Source organism: Macrobrachium rosenbergii, chromosome 2, assembly GCF_040412425.1.
Source record: "Macrobrachium rosenbergii isolate ZJJX-2024 chromosome 2, ASM4041242v1, whole genome shotgun sequence".
NCBI lineage: Eukaryota > Metazoa > Arthropoda > Malacostraca > Decapoda > Palaemonidae > Macrobrachium > Macrobrachium rosenbergii.
This window is the reverse complement of record NC_089742.1, coordinates 62,000,289-62,021,476: the sequence shown is the minus strand read 5'-3', so window position 1 is coordinate 62,021,476 and position 21,188 is coordinate 62,000,289. Positions and strand designations below refer to the sequence as shown.

General features: G+C 36.0%; 1 protein-coding gene, 1 non-coding gene and 1 pseudogene across 2 annotated transcripts in view; all 3 read left to right on the top strand.

Moving 5' to 3' along the window:
- Window positions 1-21,188, top strand: part of LOC136843161 (hemocytin-like) — a 224,310-nt gene that overhangs the window by 149,579 nt on the left and 53,543 nt on the right. Inside the window, 11 exon segments of the mRNA XM_067111219.1 lie at window positions 6,434-6,531; window positions 6,730-6,870; window positions 8,726-8,919; window positions 11,537-11,676; window positions 12,097-12,261; window positions 12,990-13,129; window positions 13,928-14,087; window positions 14,863-14,932; window positions 15,806-15,921; window positions 16,250-16,455; window positions 16,668-16,839. Of these exon segments, the coding sequence (XP_066967320.1) occupies window positions 6,434-6,531; window positions 6,730-6,870; window positions 8,726-8,919; window positions 11,537-11,676; window positions 12,097-12,261; window positions 12,990-13,129; window positions 13,928-14,087; window positions 14,863-14,932; window positions 15,806-15,921; window positions 16,250-16,455; window positions 16,668-16,839 (1,602 nt within the window).
- Window positions 215-322, top strand: LOC136850193 (U6 spliceosomal RNA). Its single transcript, XR_010856581.1, has one exon. It is a non-coding gene; the product is annotated as a U6 spliceosomal RNA (small nuclear RNA).
- Window positions 1,796-1,914, top strand: LOC136850145 (5S ribosomal RNA; annotated as a pseudogene).

Here is a 21,188-nt window from a genome sequence, read left to right as displayed (position 1 = left end):
ACGCTCCTCACCCTTGGCCTTCGTTCGCCTCTTTACCGCCGCCGCGTACGCCTGTGACTCTCTCTAGTACTTGCCACGGAGCCTCTGGCGCGTCGCCATGGCGCTCGGCGCTCGCCGCCCGTATAGCTTCAAGTCTTGTGTTGACACCGCTCAGTTGTTCATCATGTCGCATAACTACCGGCTTCAACATCTGATGTCCTTCTTAATTTAGCCAGTACTTGCGCAGTAGCCAGTACATATACTAATTGGAACGATACAGAGAAGATTAGCATGGCTCTGCGCAAAGGATGACACGCTAATCGTGAAAGCGTTCCACATTTTTATGTTTACTATCGTTACTCTAGTTGTGACTTCTTCGTTGCGGGAGTTCCGGCTTACGTATCGGCGAATCGGAACTACTTTACCACTCACTCAAGACCCACCAGCTGCGGAAGAACATCCTCTTTCGTCACAGCCTTTGTATGAAGAGAAACTTCTTTCGTCTTCTTCTTCCTCTGATTATCAGACTCTGGCTTTTTCTTAGGATCTGTTTCCCTGAGACTTTCAACCGTCGGCTCCTCTCTCCACCCTACTTCCAGTTGTCTTTGTCTTAAGGGAAGCGTTTGATGAAAAATCGGAAATAAATTTTCTGGGATATTTATATATGGCATCATACATATCCTGACTATCTTCTCAGAAAGTTTTATTTAAAAAGTTCATACAGTTAGAAGTTATAAACAAAACAGTAACCTATCATAGTCAAATTACATTTTTCATATAATGTAATGATATTGTCAGTATATCGGTGGTAATTTCCTTTTTAGCTATGAAATAATATCTAATGCGATCTATGGCAACCCTGTGGGCATATACGCATCAGCGAAAGACAGGAATGCCGCAGGGCAGTCAGTGGCAGTCAGTCAGTAGCAGCTCAGAGCTTGATTAAGTAAAGCGTCGCGCTGGCCAACCTCAGGCGTGTTTTGACACTCGCTTCATTTAGCTTCATTTAGCGAAGTTATATTACTTTGCAGGTCTATTTTTGGCTTTTCATTATGTCATAAAAACATCAAACTGTGTAACAACAAGCAAATAAATACACAGAGAAGCAAAAATATCGTTTTCTCAAAACTAAAGTTATCGACATTCAAACTGCATCTCCTTCATAACGCTTGCACCGATCTCAGATACAAAAATAGCAAGCTAAATGTTTGCATAACAAAGGGGCTTCCATGGGAAGCAACACGAGACCCGCACCACGAGAAAGAGTTTTTTTTCCCGAAGGAATGTCACTTCAAGAGGTAGCAAGTGACTCCTTCATCTCAGACTCCCTTTGCAACCAGGCTTCATTTTGCACAAGCCTGGAAAGAGTGAGGGGCAGACGTTTGGTCCCTCCTACTGTTAGAGAGAGGTTACTTGATTCCTTCCTGTCTCCTCTTTTGTTTTTGTTTCCCAACTGCCTTCCTGTCAAACAGAAAATTGTTTTGACCTGCTCGAACAGATGTTCGAGCGGAGAGCAATGGAACAGATATTGGACTCGGTGTTCCCGGGATTTACTACAGATTGTTTCTAGTCCCAAACTTTCAGTAGGCTGGGACCCGTCTTGGACGTCAACAGGTCGAACAACTTGGTCTGGAAGGAAAAGTTCAAGATGGAGACCTCGCAGTCAATACTAGGAGCCCTTCATCCGGGGATTGGGTGGTATCTTTGGATCTCCAAGATACTTATCTTCACGCCCCAATTCATCCACGTTCGGTGAAGTATCTCAGGTTGTCTTGGGGACTAGGCGTACCAGTTCAGGGCTCTCTGCTTTGGACTCTGCAGCAGCCATACCACGTTGAAACACCGCTTCTCGTCCGATCAGCGAAGTTAAACAACGTTAGGTCTGAGTCAATACTTGGATGGTTGACCACCTGGGTACACCAGATGCTGTTGGCGTCACATTTTGCTCGAGGTGTTTACACGTCTCATGAAAAGCGTTGCGATGCAGTTGCATCTGTCGCACGTCAGGATCTCACTCTCTGCTTGGACGACTGGTTGATTCGGCGTGCGTCGAGCGAAGGTATCTGGAGGACCTTCAGTTGACTCTGCAACTCGTGAAGTCCCTGGGACTTCTGGTCTGTGGAGAAGTCGCGGCTGATCCCCTCACTGTCCATTGTGTCTGGGAATTCAGATCTATTCAGCGGCTTTTATAAGCGTCTCCGTCGCAAGAAAACATCTTCTATGTACGAAAAGTTTCGGCCTTCTTGGAAAAGGAAACATGCTAGGTGAAGGGAAGGAATGAGTCTGCTGGGGACCATTTCCTCGCTGGAGAGTTTGTTTTTCTGGGAGTCTGCATCTCAGGCCTCTTCAGTTCTTTTTGTTGGAGAACTGACAAAGCAAGGAAGACTTGAAGAGGAATTGAGAATTCTTCCTTATATAAAGAGGATCTGTGGTGGTGGCTCGATCCAACGGAATTGCAGAAAGGGATCTCCCTCAAGCTTCTGAACCCCAACCTAGTGTTGTTTTCCGACGGGTCGTCAACAGGTTGGGGGCAACACTAGAGGAGAGAAAGTGTTAGGAACCTGGAGAGGAACAGGTGTCCTGGCACATCGACTTCAAAGATTTGGCGGCTATCTTTTTAGCTCTCCAATTCTTGAGGTCCAAGTTTGCAATCGTGTAGTTCTAGCAAACTCGGACAATACTACTTGTTCCTGTTCAGCCTTGCAAGAGAGATATTCTTTGAGCCTATGCTCGCAACATTTCGATTCTCACAAGTTTTGTTGCAGAGGTCGAAAATGTTCGAGCAGACCTGCTCTGTTGGCGCCATCAACTCCTGCCGAAGGAATGGACCCTTCATCAGGAGGTTTGCCAAGATTTTTGGAAATTTTGGGGTCGCCATCTTGTGATATTTTCACGACCTCAAGAACAGCGAGGCTCCCCTCTGTAAAGCTCATCTGTACTCGACCCTGGGGCAGTTGCGATAGTTGCTCTTCCTGGGATTGGACGGGAATAGATGTTTACGCCTTTTTCCCGTTCTAAATTCTGGGAGAAGTCATACGCAAGTTCGCGGCCTCACAAGGGATGAGGATGACTCTCATCCCCATGTTTTGGCCTTGAACCACTGGTTCTCGGGTTTCTCTTCTGGTTGGTAGACGTTCGAGGACCCTTCCTATGAGAGCAGACCTGCTCATACAAACCCACTTCACGAGATATCTTTGAATCTCCCCGCTCTGAACCTGACTGCTTTCAGACTATCGAAACTTGGTCAGAGCGAAGGGGTTTTCTGGCCAGGTGGCACGGGCCATCGCTAGAGCCAGAAGTTCTTCATCTAAAGGATATATCTAGCGAAGTGAGCAACCTTCAAAGGTTGGTGTAGAAAGAAGGGCTTTCCTCTTCCTCTATCACTGTGAGCCAGGTTGCGGATTTTCTCCTTTACTTAAGAGAAAAACTCGATATAGCAGTTCCGACTATCAAGTGTTATCGGAGCATGCTTTCGATTGTATTCAGACACAGAGGATTAGCTTTGTCTGACAATAAGGACCTCCACGATCTTACAGCTCTTTCAAGACGTCAAGGTTCCTCAGCTGATTTCCCCTGCTTGGAACTTGGGCGTAATGCTCAAGTTTTGATGTTTAGTCCTTTTGAGCCTCTCACTCTGCATCTCTTAAGGATGTTACTCGAAATGGCATTCCTCGCGGCTCTGAAGTGAGAGGCGAAGTTCGAGGCCGTCGTGTGGGCTTCAAGGAACACAATGCTGTCTATTCTTTAAGCCCAAAGTTCTTGGCTAAGAATGATAGGTCTTCTAACCCTTGGCCTAGACACTTTGAAATTAAAGGTTTGCCAGACCTTATTGGACAGGAACCTGGGAGTTCTATGTCCAGTTAGAGCTCTCAAGTACTACCTTAAAGAACACAGGACACTCGTGGTCCATTGGATGTTTTATGGTGTTCTGTGAGGCAACCAGTTAAACCTATGTCGAAGAATGCACTGGCATTCTTCATTAGGGACGTCATTAAGGACGCACACTCTGGTTGTGACGACTCAACTTCAAGTTGTTGAGAGTTAACGCTCACGAGGTGAGGGCAGTTGCTACCTCCATGGCGTTCAAGATAAATATGGTACTCAGTGACATTTTTAGTGCCACATTTTGGCGGAAGTCAATTCGGTGTTTGCCTCACACTCTTGGCAAGATGTTTAGGTAGCATACGAAAATTGCTTTTACGCTGGGACCATACATTGCTGCTTCAGCAACCTTGGGGACAAGGGGTAACTCTGATCCTATCCTTTTTAATTGTGTTTTTGTGGTTGTTGGGTCGACTACTGGAGGCAGTCTTCCCCAATCCTTTGCAAACTAACGCTTTTAGGTGTTGGTTAGGTGGTTAGTAATGCTCTTTTGTCCTCTTTGTATGGGCTATGATCTAGTCACATTGTGGTCACGCCCCGTTGACAGATCATCTAAAGTCGCCAGCTATAGGTCACTACCTCGCTGGGGTCTCTGGTAAAGCAGAAGCAGACTAGAGTGACAGTAACCACTCAGTCAGCTACGCTATCAGATAAGGAACAAAATAATTTTACCAATAATTGGTTTTTTCCTATTTCTTGGCTGTCTCTACCCCCTCCAAAGGTGGTATTCAGCTATATATATATCTGGCAGGTAAGTCTCATGAACAAATGATATTTTAATGATAAAATAAAGTTTGTTCATACTTACCTGGCAGATATATATATTTATATTGCCCTCCCTCCTCCCCTCAGGAGACAGTGGCGTTAGAAAATCTGAATAGAAAATGGGAATGGTTCTGATACCCGCCTCCCAGCGGCGGGAATGAGTACTAACCACCTGACCAGCACTGCGTGTGCCGCGAAATTTGAAATTCTGTCGGACCTTCGGAGAATACAGCTATATATATATCTGCCAGGTAAGTATGAACAAACTTTATTTTATCATTAAAATATCATTTTTATAGATTCTATGTGATCGTTCTCTCTTATTAACTCAGTGTTCATCACGAACATAATTGACATTTACTAAAAAAACCTTATTTTGTGAAGATTGACGCTAAACATTAGACAGAAATATGAAAGATATATGCACACACAATAAAAGAAATGCATGTATTCTAGTAGAAGCGGGTACCTCAGCTTTTGTCTTTATGCTCATTTCTTTGGTACGCTTTCTTAGAAGTTCATGGTCTGTGAAAATATGATGACAGGATGGTACTGTCACCACCACTATATTTACATTTCAGAAGTTTCACTTAGCCTCCTGATAATCATAAAGTGCATTGAGTTTTGTTAATTACATGATAAATTTTCCATGTATATATAGATTCCATGTGCAGAGTACACAGTGAGAAAAGTTTTTTCCTTCAGTCTTTGTTGAAACATGGGAAACCTCTGTTACCAAAGGTCATGTAATAAGTGGATAGTTTCCATTATTCTTTAATTTTGTACACTGACGGGGCATATATTTTTCCTGCAAAGATGTATGAATAAACACAAAAGGGTTTGGTAATTCGCTTATGTGATGTAATATTTAAATTTTCTCAATATTTACTATGATATTCTGAAAGCAGGTGACAGGACATCAAAGGCGAGTTTTGTCTAGCAACAGTTATATTTAGATTTATGATTTGGTTTCTGATCAAAATGTCTCGAGGTATTAGTAAGTTAATAGTTTTAAAACTAGGAAACTCCATAATTTTTGCCTGACGTTCAAGAGATAAGAGTGTTGATTCCTAGTAGCTTTCCGTTATACATTTTGATATGAGTTTATTTATTTTTTTTCGATTTCCCCTTTTTTCTGGTCAGTTTTACTTTAGTGTTGTGTAATTACATTAACATATGTGGTAGATAAAGGCTTCTATTTTATTTGCTTGCGAAAATATATAACGATTCTTGTCTTTGTCTTAACTTTTCATTGTGCTAATTGGAATTTTTTTGCACTGAACAATTGAAATAGGTAATTCCTCTTCAGATGCCATTAAAATATGGAAAGCCCCTGTTGTATAGCCATGTAACAGACTTAAATTTGTCACATAAACATTTTCATTTTTCCTTTTCCCTTTTCCCTTTGATTTTAAACTTTTACAGGAAGAACATCTTTTTCTGTGAATTAGTGAAGTACTTCGGTTTCCTGTTGCAAGGAGAAAGTACTTCAGTAAATTGGCATTTTATCCCTGCATAGCTTGAACAACTCTTTTGGCCCTAGTGCCTTGACTTTAGATCTTTATACCTTACATGTACCTGTCGAATTCTGAAGAGACTGTATACCTTTAACTGTAGGCATTTGCAAATAGAAATATTTACGTTACTGCTTCACATTATTGTGCAGTACCATCTTTCTTACATGTATGCCCGATTGTTAATCATAATTTAAAAATGCAATTTGAGGCTCACTGTTTGATAGACAACGAATTTGGCGATGTCATGATGTACAGCTGAATTCTTTTTTCTCCCTCTCTCTTAATGGCAGTTTGTGTTGGTGCATCTGAGTACCAACAGTGTGCCATAAGGTGTGACAGGGTTTGTGTGTACTACCTGGCCATTCTAAAGGCAAATGGCTACTGTCTGGTAAGTCACAGTATTTTCCTACATTTTCTTTCATTTGAGTTTTAATACTAGCATATCATTCATCTCCTCAATTGAAGATTAGTAGTGCAGTGTAGCTTAAAATAATTAGGGACAAAACAAAAATGTTCTGTTTTTTTTTTTAATAGATAAAAAGGTGTTAAGTTGAGCATCAGCTTTGCAATATATTGTCTTTTTTAGCTGGAAGATGACTGTGCTCCTGGGTGTGTGGAGAAAGGTAAACCTTCGACTTGCCCTGACTCGTTCTACATGTTCAACGAGAGTCGGTGTGTAGCAATTGCTGATTGCAATTGCAGATTGCCTAATGGCGTTGCTGTACCTGTAAGTGTTTTATTTTTTATTTTTTGGTAGGGTCTTTTGTCTATGGCATTCCGAACACTGAGATTATCACTTCTTCATGTTGATTTTTTCCTCTTATACGTTATACGTATAAGAAGTCTGACTTTTTTATACATAAAAGCTCAGTGAATTTTGCATTTACTTATCATGTGCGAATGAACTCTCTCCCCTAGTTGTTGTGACAATGATTGGAATGACCATTTGTGAAAGTTGAGAAAAGTGAGAAGAATTAACAAATGAAGATAAATGAGTAAGCAGATAAATATTTAACTGCAAAGATAGCAGGGCATGTTAGGTTGCTGCTTCTCCGACACTTAAGACCATAAACATCAGTAATACTGCCATGGAGACCATTTCCCAGTTTCTCACGAAATGGAAGTGACAATGCGACACTTCAACAGAATGTAGATGGTGAGGTTCTTCAAAAGGAAGCGCCACACATAGACATTCACGGAAGTTCACTGCCATAATAGAGCTTGTGGGTGGTGCCAAAAACAGGTTATCTTGTGATGATGGTTTAAATCATAATTACCTCTGTTAGGAACACTGAACTCCAATTCGAAGGAAAGATGAACTCCAATTCGAGTAATCTTGCCTAAAAGGGAAGCTGATGGCATCCTAACAAGAAAACAACATTTTAATAAAGGTACACCAAAAGATATAAACAGTGTAGCATTAATTAAGTCACATCGTTATCTGAAGATGAAGTAAGCGTAGCATTTATACATTTCTGGCAGCAGTATATTCTCCAGGTGCTATGTGAAAAAAAAATTTTGCTGCAAGTTGAAAATAACTCCAGGTATTGCTGAATATTGAGAATCATTAAGTAGAGTGTTTCTTATGCAAAGCAGATCATGCAGTGAGAGAGCGGTGAGAGATATATCAGTATGCTAAATTTTGCATGATTTGTTCCGGATCTGTCAGGAACAGCAGTACAGTAACCCTATCTTGTTTGGGGTGAGTGAATAACTGCAACAAGAGCAACATTGTCTTCATGCTGCAGTACATTATTTTTTGGACCAACATTCATGTAATTATGTCAATAGTAAAGACTAAATACAGCAAAAATTCCAGAATGCAACCATAAGGCACACCAGACAAGGTAGGTCTAAACCCACCAAAGATAATAAAAACCTTCATTGCCTGTTGATTAAAAATCTGTGAATGAGATTAAGAACATAGATGCAAAGCTTATTTATTATGCTTTGCCAAATCAAAGCATTCTTTAGGAACAGTTTGTGTTAGTCTGAACTCATCATATCCATTACTGAGGTTGTCTTGGATGTATTTACATCAGATCTAAAAGGCCACGAAAATACCTCATTGCTGCTTCTTCTCGGCTTAACCCCTAGTTGGGATTGCTATTTTTAATGACCCTTTTCCAACAGGTCATTTTATCATTTGTTTTGGCACATTTATTGACGAATTCCCTTAATGACTCTAAACCCAATTGTTTAATGTGTGCGTATTGGCTGTCAGGAAGCTTCTACATAAGTTGCTGTACATTATTTTTAGTGCCATACTTAGTATTAAAATGACAGAATGGTCAAAAGTATTAAAATGGCAGAATGGTCTAAGTGTTATGCTAGAGATATTTAAAGAAGTAATGATATGATATAAACCTAATTTGCATAAGTTTTAATGTGCACAGTAGAATTAATCAAAATCTTATGAAATGTATCTACGTCTTTAATGGTTTTGTAATAAAGTAAGTTTTCTTACAGGAATATTTTTAATGAGGACTAAATAGAGTTTGTGTATTGCTATATGTTATAATGAATATAAACGCCATTGTAAATCAACAGATATTAGTTAGAATTTTTAATACCCTTTTCAGCCTGGGGAGTGGATGGAAGTGTCTGAGTGCGAGAATTGTATGTGTCAGAACAACCTTTTGCTTTGCAACACCAAACCAGAATGTGCTGAAACGACAATTGAACCAGGGGTCGCAGTGTCCTTCTTACCAACGGTTGCAGTTCCTCTACCTGAAACGACCACTGTCAATATAAATGACTGGATAAGTAGTTTGATGTAAGTATGCAGTGTTTGTAGGTGTTTGAAACACCACACCTTATGACTTTTTAAGAGGTGCAAAAGAAATGAGCAGGAGAAAGGTACTGCTACTTTATTGGAGACGCAGACCGTTTATATAGCGGCTGACTGACGTCACACAAAGGAATACAATGGAACCTCGGTGACCCGAGGTCAGTTACACTTGACAATAATTACAATGCATAAATACAATTCATGTGAAAAGAAAAATGAACAATGACCGACATGACAACATTCTGATATATGTACAAAAGAGACAGATACAAAATAAATTAATAACAGGTACAAATTTGCATAGAAAGGCATGGCTGGTTCGATATGGCTGATTTTCGTGACCCGATCCTTTAGGAGCGGAATTGAAAGAAAACGCGTCGCTCACCACAGAAGACTCACTCAGCAGAGACTTAACAACTTCTTTAGTTATACATATCCAGCTCCTCTCTCTCTCTCTCTCTCTCTCTCTCTCTCTCTCTCTCTCTCTCTCTCTCTCTCTCTCTCTCTAGGTATTCTACGAGGCAAGGGTTAATCATACGTCACTCCTAGTTTAACCAGATGTGGGATTGCCTTAAGTTTAGGAATTCTAGTGGCAGGGTTTTCGATGTGGTCTTCTACCTCTCAAAATCCTGAGGATCTTTTTGCTATCAAAGCGCCATGCAGCATGAAGACTTGTGCGCCTATAAAGATTTTGCAATTGTTCAATCGCGTACCCTCCAACATTTGTTATGAGTGTTTGCACTTCATAATAGAAGTGATGATTATTTTAGATTAGAAGGTATGTTTTTGTGTGCAGATTGATGATTTGCTCGAAATGATATTTTACCAAGGATGAATCAATAATAGTTACATTAAGTTTTTTAAAGAAACTCAGTTGTTATTGTGGTGTTAGAATGTATATATTTTTAAGTGCAACTTATTCAAAGTGATTTCATATTAAAAAATATAATTTTAAGTATGACTTAAGATTTATGATTTATCTTGTGATATCAGTTTCGAAATATATTTTCTTCAACAAACATAATGCTCCATAATAATTAAGTTGTTTTTAAAAATATATTTTGTTCAAAAATGCAACTCTTAGGCCGGCCACACACGTGCAGTTTTAACTGACAGTTATGACTGTTCACTTATAACTGACACAGTTTAAACTGACGTCAGTTAAAAATGAAATGCACACACACACACAGTTCAATCCCTCAGTTTTTACCTTGGATTCCGAGGAGTACGATCTTGTAATGCTACAAACAAATAGAAAAAAGAAAACTAAAAAGCGTAAACAGTCGTGCAAAAAGTGGTTATGAAGGCGAAATCAATGTTCTGATATTAAATTGTTAAAGGAATTAAGTGAAGAACCAATTGATTTTCACATATTTTCATTCTTGTTAAAAATTGTTTATGATTACAATAACTTTGTAAAAAAAAAAAAAAAACTGGCCTTTTATGGGCTTGACATTTCAGCTTAATTTTCATATAATTTCAATTTCTGAAAGCCATTTCTCATCTTGTAGGCCTACATTTATATTGCAAACATTGGGGTCTTTAGGTGTTGTCACTGATAACACCACGGAATCTTCTTCAGTAAAGTCACTGCATCAGATTTCTCCCATCTTAGTCAATTATTTAATTGAAATTTAAAGGGAAATGCCAATTTCAGTAATATTTATTTTTAGCAGCCTCTTTAACTATTATATAAATTTTGTTTGTAAAGGTAATGTTGCCTAACTATGGTAATACTTTTGCTTTTGTACAATGACCTTTCATAGTTTGTGTTTGAGGTTCCATAGTGGGGTACACTAGAGAACAGATTTCTTTACTCAAATATACTTTAAATCATGTATGTATTAATAGATGTACACACACATAAGCACGCAAATTTATGTGTGTGTGCGTGTCTATATATATATATATATATATATATATATATATATATATATATATATATATATATATATATATATATATATATATAAATATCCCTTATATATATATATATGTATGTGTGTGTGTACCTATGTATATGTAAATCACATATTTAGTTAGTTATATTTACTGGCAGCGATGCATTCATTTGTGTAAAGTTTCTATATTGCTGTTTTCTGTCATTATTAGTATTTTACAGTCTGTATGTAAGGTTGCCCAAGAAACAAGGAACGTTTATTAGTGCCACAGGCAAGGTTCAGATCGATAGAGTTCAATGAATTCAACAATCACTTCGTTTTGTTTTAATGCCATCTCAACAAAATGCACTCCAGTTACCACCTGTAGAAATGAAAGTTGAGAACTGTACAGTTACGAAATCCCCACATGCTCAGTTCAGTTACTCCTTTCAGTTAAAAATATGGAACATTGCATTTGTCACAGTTTAACTGTACAGTTTTGTTGAACTGACGAAATGAGCAACTGAGATATCCACACACATGCAGTTTTAACTGACAGTTATAACTGAACAGTTATAATTGTCAGTTAAGACTGCAATCATGTCAACCGGCTAGAGTTTCTTAACGTATGGAAATATTTTATGAAACATGCGCCTACGTGAAGGTTTATGTTAGAAAATCCTTTTATGAAAATGTGACTCAAATGCGCTTAATTTTGGCAGTAAATGTAACTACTGGACCCCATTCTTCCGTGCCCAAGAACGGAATGAGGAAGGCTTGGCCATTTCACCAGCTGATATCAGTTCACTTTCCCCATTCAACTGTGATAAGCTCACCAATGCTACCTGCAGAGAGGTTTCAAGTAATGATTCTCTTCATACTTTTATTCTGAAAGTTGTTCTGAAAATTTCAGATTTTACATCATTACCTCCCTTATTGTTATCTAGAAAGGTTTAGTGTAACATAGTCTATTCCTTTTACATTTCCATGAAAAATTCAGTTTAACACGCTAACTTCTTTAAAGGTTTCCTGGAAACTCAGATTAATACCATTCATTCCTTTACATTTCATTGAAAATTTTTATTTAAAATCAGTAATGTCTTGATTGTTTTTAAGAAGTTGTTATACACAATCAGTTCCTAATAGTTCTTAAAAAATTAGTTCAACATTATTTCTTTTAATGATTCCTTGAAAAATGCCTTATGACATCATGATTCCTTGTGGTGATACAATGTTCAGTCTGTGTGTCAGTGCTTTAGGTAATGGTTTTCTTTGTCCACAGCTAATATTCCAGCTGAAAATCTTGCCCAGACATTAGTATGTGATCCCAAGGAAGGGCTTAAGTGTCACAATCTGGACAATGACGAAGATTGCTACAACTACGAGATTGCTTTCTTCTGCTATTGCGAAGAGGAACTAGTGACAACAGTTTCTCCTCCAACTACAAGTAAGTTATTTAAGATTTACTAAATTTCTCTCTCTCTCTCTCCCTTCCTCTTATCAAATGGTCCAGAGTATCACTGAAATTGATTTATCTGTTGTATGTACTGTAATTTACCTTTCTTCACATAAAGGTATTACCGGTATAACATTAGAGTTGTGTTTCACTGTAAAGTAATGCTTGCAGGAAATTGCCAATAATTTATCTGAAAACATTTTGATCCAATCCTTTTACCCATGCTAATATTTTTGCCATTCCTAGTATAGTTTTTATTAATAAATATTGAGCCTCACATTAAAAGGAAGCTATTTTTTCTGAAGTCTTGAAAATAATAAGAAATGTTCACTAGGTTTGATTGACTAGAAGGATTGTTCGAGTATTGAGAAATCAGTTTCCACATCAGCTTTTCACTTTAGCGGGTTAGACATGGATTGAGTTCTCTTCATCATCTCAGTTCTGTGTTTTTCTAAATAAATACCGCTGGCATAGACTGATTGCTACAAAACTGAGAGACACTCTATACACTGTTTGGCCCTTAAGTTTATCATACAAAAAATAATGGAAGAATGCCCCTATTCAGTTTATTGCAGCACATTTTAACAGAGATTGTTATTGGTATGATGAAATGTCAGAATACTAATTTCTTTCATTTCCTATGTGCTCTTTAGAATTCACCCCTGCCCTTACGAGTTACTGGCTATTTATGTATTTGTTTATTTATTTATTTATTGCAGCAATGGGACCCACAACTACTCTGGCAGCATGTGATGCTTGGTCTCCTTGGATCAATGAAAGAAAGCCCTGGCAGGGAGATGGCGACACAGAATACAAAACATTGCAACAGTTACGAGAAGAAAGAGGCTTCTGCTTAGAGGTAAGACTTTTTTGTGGTCACATAAAAAAAAAATTGGCTTTAATTTCATTCATATGTACAATATGGTCTTAGCAGTATCCATCATTCCTATATTTAGTTTTGTTTACAACCATAAATAGTTTTGTTGATACTGATATCTAAACCTACACCCCTATTTTTTTCTTCTTTTTTTTATGAGTGGGGTAGTAACACTGAAAACAAATGTTGGGATTGTGCACCTCTGTTACCATTGATCATCCTTGCAATGTAGTGATTCTGGGATGCTCACCTGTGTTTTTAAGTCATAATTAAACCATGGCACCTTTGTTAATGCTATTTCATAGGCATCTTAATAATTAAAGTTTGAAATAGTAGTAATTGTTCTATTTTTAAATTTGTGTACTTATGAAATCTCAAGTAGTCAAGCACCTGCTGGGCATAATTAACTTTCATATTTTTCTGTCTTTAAAAATAGATTTTAAAAAATGACACTGTACTGTAACAGTACATTACAGTACAGTATTTGTCTTGTGTTATGACAGGCACATAAGTGGGGTTTAGTGTAGTTCCTTACACTCTTTGTCGTAGAAATTATTAGATGGCACAAAAAAGATTGTGAACTCCAGTGGACTCTAGTAATACATGGTAATAATTGTGACTGATGCAGTCATTAGGGTTCTTGTGGAAACATAACATTCTAACTAGCATCAAATTATTATTTGCATAATTTAGAATATTATCTGGTATAGAAGCAAATAAAATCTTTCATAACTACATAGCTGTATTATTGACACTAATTTACACTCTGGTAACCAAAAGGGTCACCTGGCAGACATAGAGTGTGTTGAAGCTGCCAGTGGCAATGCACCGAGTGATGAGGGTGTCTCATGTGATGTCCGTTTCGGATTCCGTTGTGCTAATTCTGCCCAATCTAGACGTACCTGCCTAGATTATAAAATCAGATATTATTGCTCTTGCGGTAAGTTTAACTACTATTTATGACGATAACTTTATGGCTGAGGTAGGATTTCAAGAAACAAAGGTCTCATATTAGTTCTTTGAATAAGACATGATAAGGTCATATAGTTGTAGTGAAAAAAACATTGATTTATATTTTTCAGTTTCTATTCCATTTATTAGGTCTGATTATTTCCCAACTTCCAGAATCTTTCCAAATCCTCAGTTAATCAGTTCATTGTTTGATTCACTATTCATCATTTGATATTTATTCTAATGATCAGCAGCTAAAAACTTTTATGGCCAATACCTTTTGCTAGGGTAGTATAATGTATTCCTACTTGCAATGTCTTGCAAGTAATGGTCCAAGTATATTTAGAGACTAATGATCTGGATCTTTCCCATACGACCAGAATGTTTAAACTTTAGTTCTGAAACGCAGTTCCTTTTGTATTGACTGCATTTTTCCATAAATACTGTATACTCTTATATGAGTATTCTTTTATGACTAAAATCATTTATAATCAGTTGTGTTGACAAAATAGAAATAAAATACTTTCTTTCTTTTTTGAACATGTAATAAAGTTACCTTATTGCAATGTTGTATGTTAAAAAGAAAATTTTAAGCCTTATTGCCTCGTACTGAATGAAGACAGTGGAACTACTATGCCCTTAAACTTTGCTTAAATGATCCTTTAGTTTATTATTGTTGACAAGGTTCCTTCCGGCTTCCTTTCTCATTTAGTGTATATTTCACTTCACATGAACACCTGTATATTTCTACTCATTACTTACAGAAGCCACCACAGTTACTACCATCATTCTGCCTACGTTCTTCACTCCACCTCCTACGTGTGATCCTGATAAGTAAGTGCTTCATCCCTTGTATGGTTGTTGTTGCCAAAAGCCAATACAGGTAACTCTCATACTTTCTATCAAAAAGCAGAACACTTTCCTTTGGGATCTCAGACTTCTGCTCTGATTCACATTTTATAGTAGGCCCTATTCAGTGTGTATTTCATTGCAAAATCATTTACACAATTAAACACTGAATATTTGCCATAAGGCAATACAGTAAGTACATTCATAACGTCATTTTAAAATCCAGTTTAATTCTTTTGTACACACTTCAAAATTTGTTAATTGTAAATACACAATTTTTCTCATAACTAGCCGAAATTTACTAAGAACTGCATTGCTTTGCATTGCATATGCCAAATGAAATTGGTTATGAGAAATTATATATGCATTTTGAAGATTTGTATTGAATTAGTGTATAGAGATTTGAAATTAAGTACAGTATCATACTCCCTAATATGTAGGTATACAGTTGTACATGAACCCTTTAGCCAATTTAACTTGATTGTTTATTTTGATGCCTTTCTAGTATTTCATTGCATTACAACAGGTTACATATTGTATGAATATTATATTATAATTTTCTTTCATCAGCTATAATGCTGTCATCAATAACAGTGATGAGATTTAATATTATGTTCTTGATCACTGTAAAGATTATTTCATCTCTAGAAAAGGGATGGACGAATTGTAGTAAATCAGTTAAATATCACATATGAAAAATGTGATGCATAAATACAGTAAATTTGGCAGGAAGAATTACCCGTTTTCGTATGGTAAAAATCAGTTTTGTTTGTATCTGGGCAACTGATATTACTTGGCTAATGTTTTCTCCTTTGCTGAGAAACTCATAATATCAAAGGATATCGTTTTTCTGTATAGATACATAAACTTACTGGACAATGTTGAGGACTCTGCCTTCACTGGTACGCCTGCACGAAACCACATGTATGGACCATCCAGTGCAAGACTATATAGAGATGATGGTTCTTTTACAAGTAAGTCATTATTTTGTGTCTATTCATGATTATATAAGCAGTGGATTGTTCTTCCTTATTTTCCCTTCATTCTGTCTTGATGACCTGAACTCAACAAAATATTAAGTTTCCTATTACATTTTAAATTCATCTGATAACCAAGATTTCCAGTGAACACAAAGATGTTTCTTCCTTGCTCTCCAAAAATAAATTTTTACATTGGAATAATGAACTTTTTGTTTGACATTTGCGAGTAATCATGTTTAGATTTCCCAGTGATTATCACTGCAGTTTTTTTAGACAATGTAGCCTCTGTAAAATTAACTCATTTTGTCAATGTGATGATCAGCCGGGGGTTGGTCACCTTACTCTACGGACCGGCAGCAGTATGTACAAGTTGACCTGGGATCAGTTGTTCCTGTTTATGGTGTAGAGGTTGCAGGCAATCCTCTTACAAGGGAACGAGTTACTAGCTATTTCGTTCAAACCTCTCAAGATGAGACCACCTGGAGCTTTGTTCCAGAAAACGCAACCAACCCTTCCAGTGAACCTAAGGTAAGCTCATGAGCTCGGTTGTCCTTTAGTAAGATTGACTCATCTCCCAATAAGACTGACTTATCTTCCAGTCAAGGTCCAGTGAGCTTAAGGAGAGATAGATGTGGATTGCCAACATCATTGAATATCTTTTTTGTTTTTATATGCTGTAAAAATCTATTTCATATAATTAATTCTATAAATCATATCAATTGTGTCTGTATTGTTTTCAGGCTTTCAGTGGTCCAGTTGTTGCCTCTCAACCGCTGCGTCAGATATTTGATGAACCTATTGAAGCACAATATGTTAAAATTATGCCAAATCAGTGGCAGAAAGCCATTGCAATAAGGTTGGAAGTCATTGGGTGTGAGCTGCCAACGACTCCTCCTCCAGTGACTACAACAGGTTGGTTTAATTGCAAATATACAGCTGCTGTCATACATTTGAATTCAAGAATTTTATAAAAATATATATATATATATATATATATATATATATATATATATATATATATATATATATATATATATATATATATATATATATATATATATATATATAATATATATATTATATATATATATATATATATATATATATATATACATATATATATATATATATATATATATATATATATATATATATATATATACTCTATACATATACATATATATACATATACACACACACACACACATATATATATATATATATATATATATATATATATATATATATATATATATATATATATATATATATATATATATATATATATAAAATCACAGTAGATGCACGTGACTTCAGTGTATAAGCGAATCAAACAGGAAAATGACAGGCAGAAGTTCAGTACCAAGTGCTTTCACGTTTATTAATGCATCATCGGGACACAAATGAGACACAGATGAATAGAAGGTTACAAAGTAAACAAAAAGAACAAGAATACTAGATGGTCAGTTGTCAAAGGGTAATAAACAGAAAGGTAATCCAGGATAATCCGGGATCAAATAGTCACAAACTAAAACCATAGAGACCTAACTACAAGAGATACGAAAGTTTAGCCATGCAAAATCCAAAAACGTATAAAACTGAATACCAGATGGTTAATTGCCAAAGGGTAATAAACAAAAGGGTAACCCAGGAAAATCTGGGATCACACAGTCACCAACTAGAACCATATACTTAACCATAAGAGATATGGAATCTAACCTAATCAAATTGCAGAAACATGTATAAAACTGAATACTAATTTTGCTTATATTTATCAACAACTTTTTTAATTATGATAAAACTGAATACTAATTTTGCTTATAATTATCAACTATTTTAATTATGATAATTATCATAATTAAAAAAATTTTTGATAAATATAAGCAAAATTAGTATTCAGTTTTATACATGTTTCTGCAGTTTGAATCGGTAAGATTCTGTGTCTCTTATGGTTAAGTATATGTTCTAATTTGTTACCTGTGATCCCAGATTTCCTGGATTTGTTTATTACACCAACATTAACCATCTGTGTTAATTTTATACATGTTTTTTTGATTTTGTATATTCTGTCATATCTCTTGTAGTTAGGTCTATAATTTAGTTTGTGACTGTGATCAGTTATCTGGATTATCTTCTGTTTGGTACCCTGACAATGTTCATCATTCTTGTTCTTTGCTACTTTTGTAACCTTTTCATGTGTCTCATTTGTTCAAACTTTGCGTGAAGTGCTATTTAAACTGCCTGCCATTTCTGTGGGATTCGCTTATCACTGAAAGAGTCATGTCTTTCTGTGATTAATAATATATATATATATATATATATATATATATATATATATATATATATATATATATATATATATATATATATATATATATATATATATATATATATGCTTTGACAAAGGAAAAATCTAATCACCCAGAGAGGGGCCCGTTGGTGAAAATAGTCCATTCAGCACTTATTTCTAGGTAATTCCGTTGCTAGATACAGAAAGCTAAATGAAATGCTGGGTTACTACCCCCCCAGGCGAGCTCCACTAGATGGGTGTGTATGGAAAAGGGTGAACTACAAAAACAGGACACCTAGAGATTCCCAATGTCAAAGTCCCCACGAGAGAGTGCCGATACAAGCCCATGCACTGTCGCGGACTGTATACAAGGCAACACTAGCCGCATTCCGTATGTTAGCACCACCTCACTGGATGATTTATCAAGGAGGGAGGGATGAAAAACAGGGTGGGTCACGGTGACACGGGCCCCTCCCAGAAATAGATTTTCCTTTTGTCAAAATCCTTTTTCTGGATATCCCGTCATAAATATATAGAGAAATAAACATCATTCTTATGCTATTAAAGAGCAAATAGAAACGTTGAAAACTAGGAGAATTCTACCCTGAACATAAGTAAGTCCTCTAAGTTCATGTAATGAAAATAATGTAAGTGTCACCGTCTAAAAGATCATGAGCTTAAGAATGATAAACTTGTATTAAGAAAATACTTCCGGTACAGTAGATTTTCCTTTGTCAAAATCCTATTATATATATATATGTGTGTGTGTGTGTGTGTGTACATCTATATATACAGTGAACCCCGTATTCCGGGGATCAAACCCCCAGGCGAATAGGTCAAATCTTAAAACTCCTCTAAAAACACTTAGAATTGCCCATTTTGATAGCTTAAACCAGAAAAGCCCTGTAAAAATGCTTATACCTGAGTATTTTAATAGTTTTATCACAAAAGTGCATTTATTCATGAAATTATATGAAAATACAGTAATTAGTAGATATTTCTCAGTGAAAAATACTGCGAATGGGCGAATTTTCATGAATGATGGCTAGATATGTTCACAGAGAAACCCGGCGAGTCAGTGAGTCCATGAACCATGAGGAACTTATGAATACAGAGGGTTTACTGTATATATATTTATATATATATATATATGTATATTTATATTTATATATATAATATATATACAGTATATATAATATATATATATATATATATATATATATATATATATATATATATATATATATATATATATATATATATATATATATATATATATATATATATATATATATAAAAAAGTGGACCCCTGCCTATTCGTGGTTCCAGATTCACAGTTTCACCTACAGTATTTGCAGATTTCTCTGTGGAACATGTATACACATTCTTCATGGAAAATTTGCCTATTCTTGGTATTTTTCATGGAGAAATTTCTCATATTACTGTATTTTCATATAATTTTTGTGGCTAAATGCAGTTTTTGTGATAAAACTTAAAATATTCAGGTATGAGTATTTTCAGAGGGTTTTTTGGTGTTTTGAGCTATCGAAATGAGCAGTTATAAGCTTTTTTAGAGGGGGTTTTAAGTATTCGCGGATTTTAGATATTCGTATGGGGTATGAAGTACGATTCCCGTTCCAGTCACTGTCCATATATAATATATATTGTATATATATATATATATATATATATATATATATATATATATATATATATATATATATATATATATATATATATATATATATATATATATATATATATATATATATATATATACATATATATATATATATATATATATATATAGAAAACACCCGTATTCTTGTTCTCACGATTGCGGACTCACCTATTCGCGGATTTCTCTGTGGGACGTATATACACATTATTTGTCGAAAATTTGCCCATTCGCAGTATTTTTCACTGAGAAATATCCACTAATTACTGTATTTTCATATCATTTTCATGAATAAATGCACTTTTTGTGATAAAACTATTAAAATACGTAGGTATAAGCATTTTTAGAGATTTTTTTTTATGTTTGAAAAATAGGCAGTTCTAAGTGTTTTTAGAGGGGTTTTAAGTATTCACGGATTTTAGCTATTCGTGGGGGCATGTGGTACGCATCCCCACAAATACGGGGTTTACTGTGTATATATATATATATATATATATATATATATATATATATATATATATATATATATATATATGCTCTCTGTAAGGAGTACAGCTCCACTGCCTTGTGGATAAACTTTTAGTTAAAGGCTAAGGAGAAAGGAAAACTCCCAATTCAAAACCCCTACTGCCTTGTATGGTCAACCTTTTAGGTAAAGGCTAGGTCTATGGCTTATAACCATAGCATGGAAGAGAACTGGAGACCTCACCATGTATAACCTCCAAGAATAATCATGGCTACGTCACAAAGAAGATTACAGATGAGCAGCGTTAGTGGGAACTATGTCAGAATGGATGATGTGGTTGTCTCCCGGTCAAACTAGTCATGTGGTGCAGGTGGCATTTGACCGTCATCAAGCTACTGCCCCAGAAAGAAAAGAAAGAAATGTAATAACAACCCAAAGACAACAGAAAACAAGGAAAATAAGGATAGCTACTTGGAATGTTAGAACATTATATCAGGCTGGAAAAAAAATGAATGTAGAGAGAGAAATGGAAAGAATGAAGCTACAAGTATCAGGGCTTAGTGAGGTTAGATGGCCAGGAGTGGGATGTTCTCAACTTCAACAGGAGGAACCTTCATATACTCAGGAGGCCAGAGTGCTGAGAGAGGTGTTGGTGTGATTCTAGACAAATCTGTGAAACCATGTTTGATAGGCTATTGGGCTGTATCTGACAGGATTTTGTTGAATGCGTATAAAAGCCACACCATTCAATATATGCATAATACAAGTATATGCACCTACATCTGAACATGATGAAGAGGATGTTGATCAATTTTATCTAGAGTTAA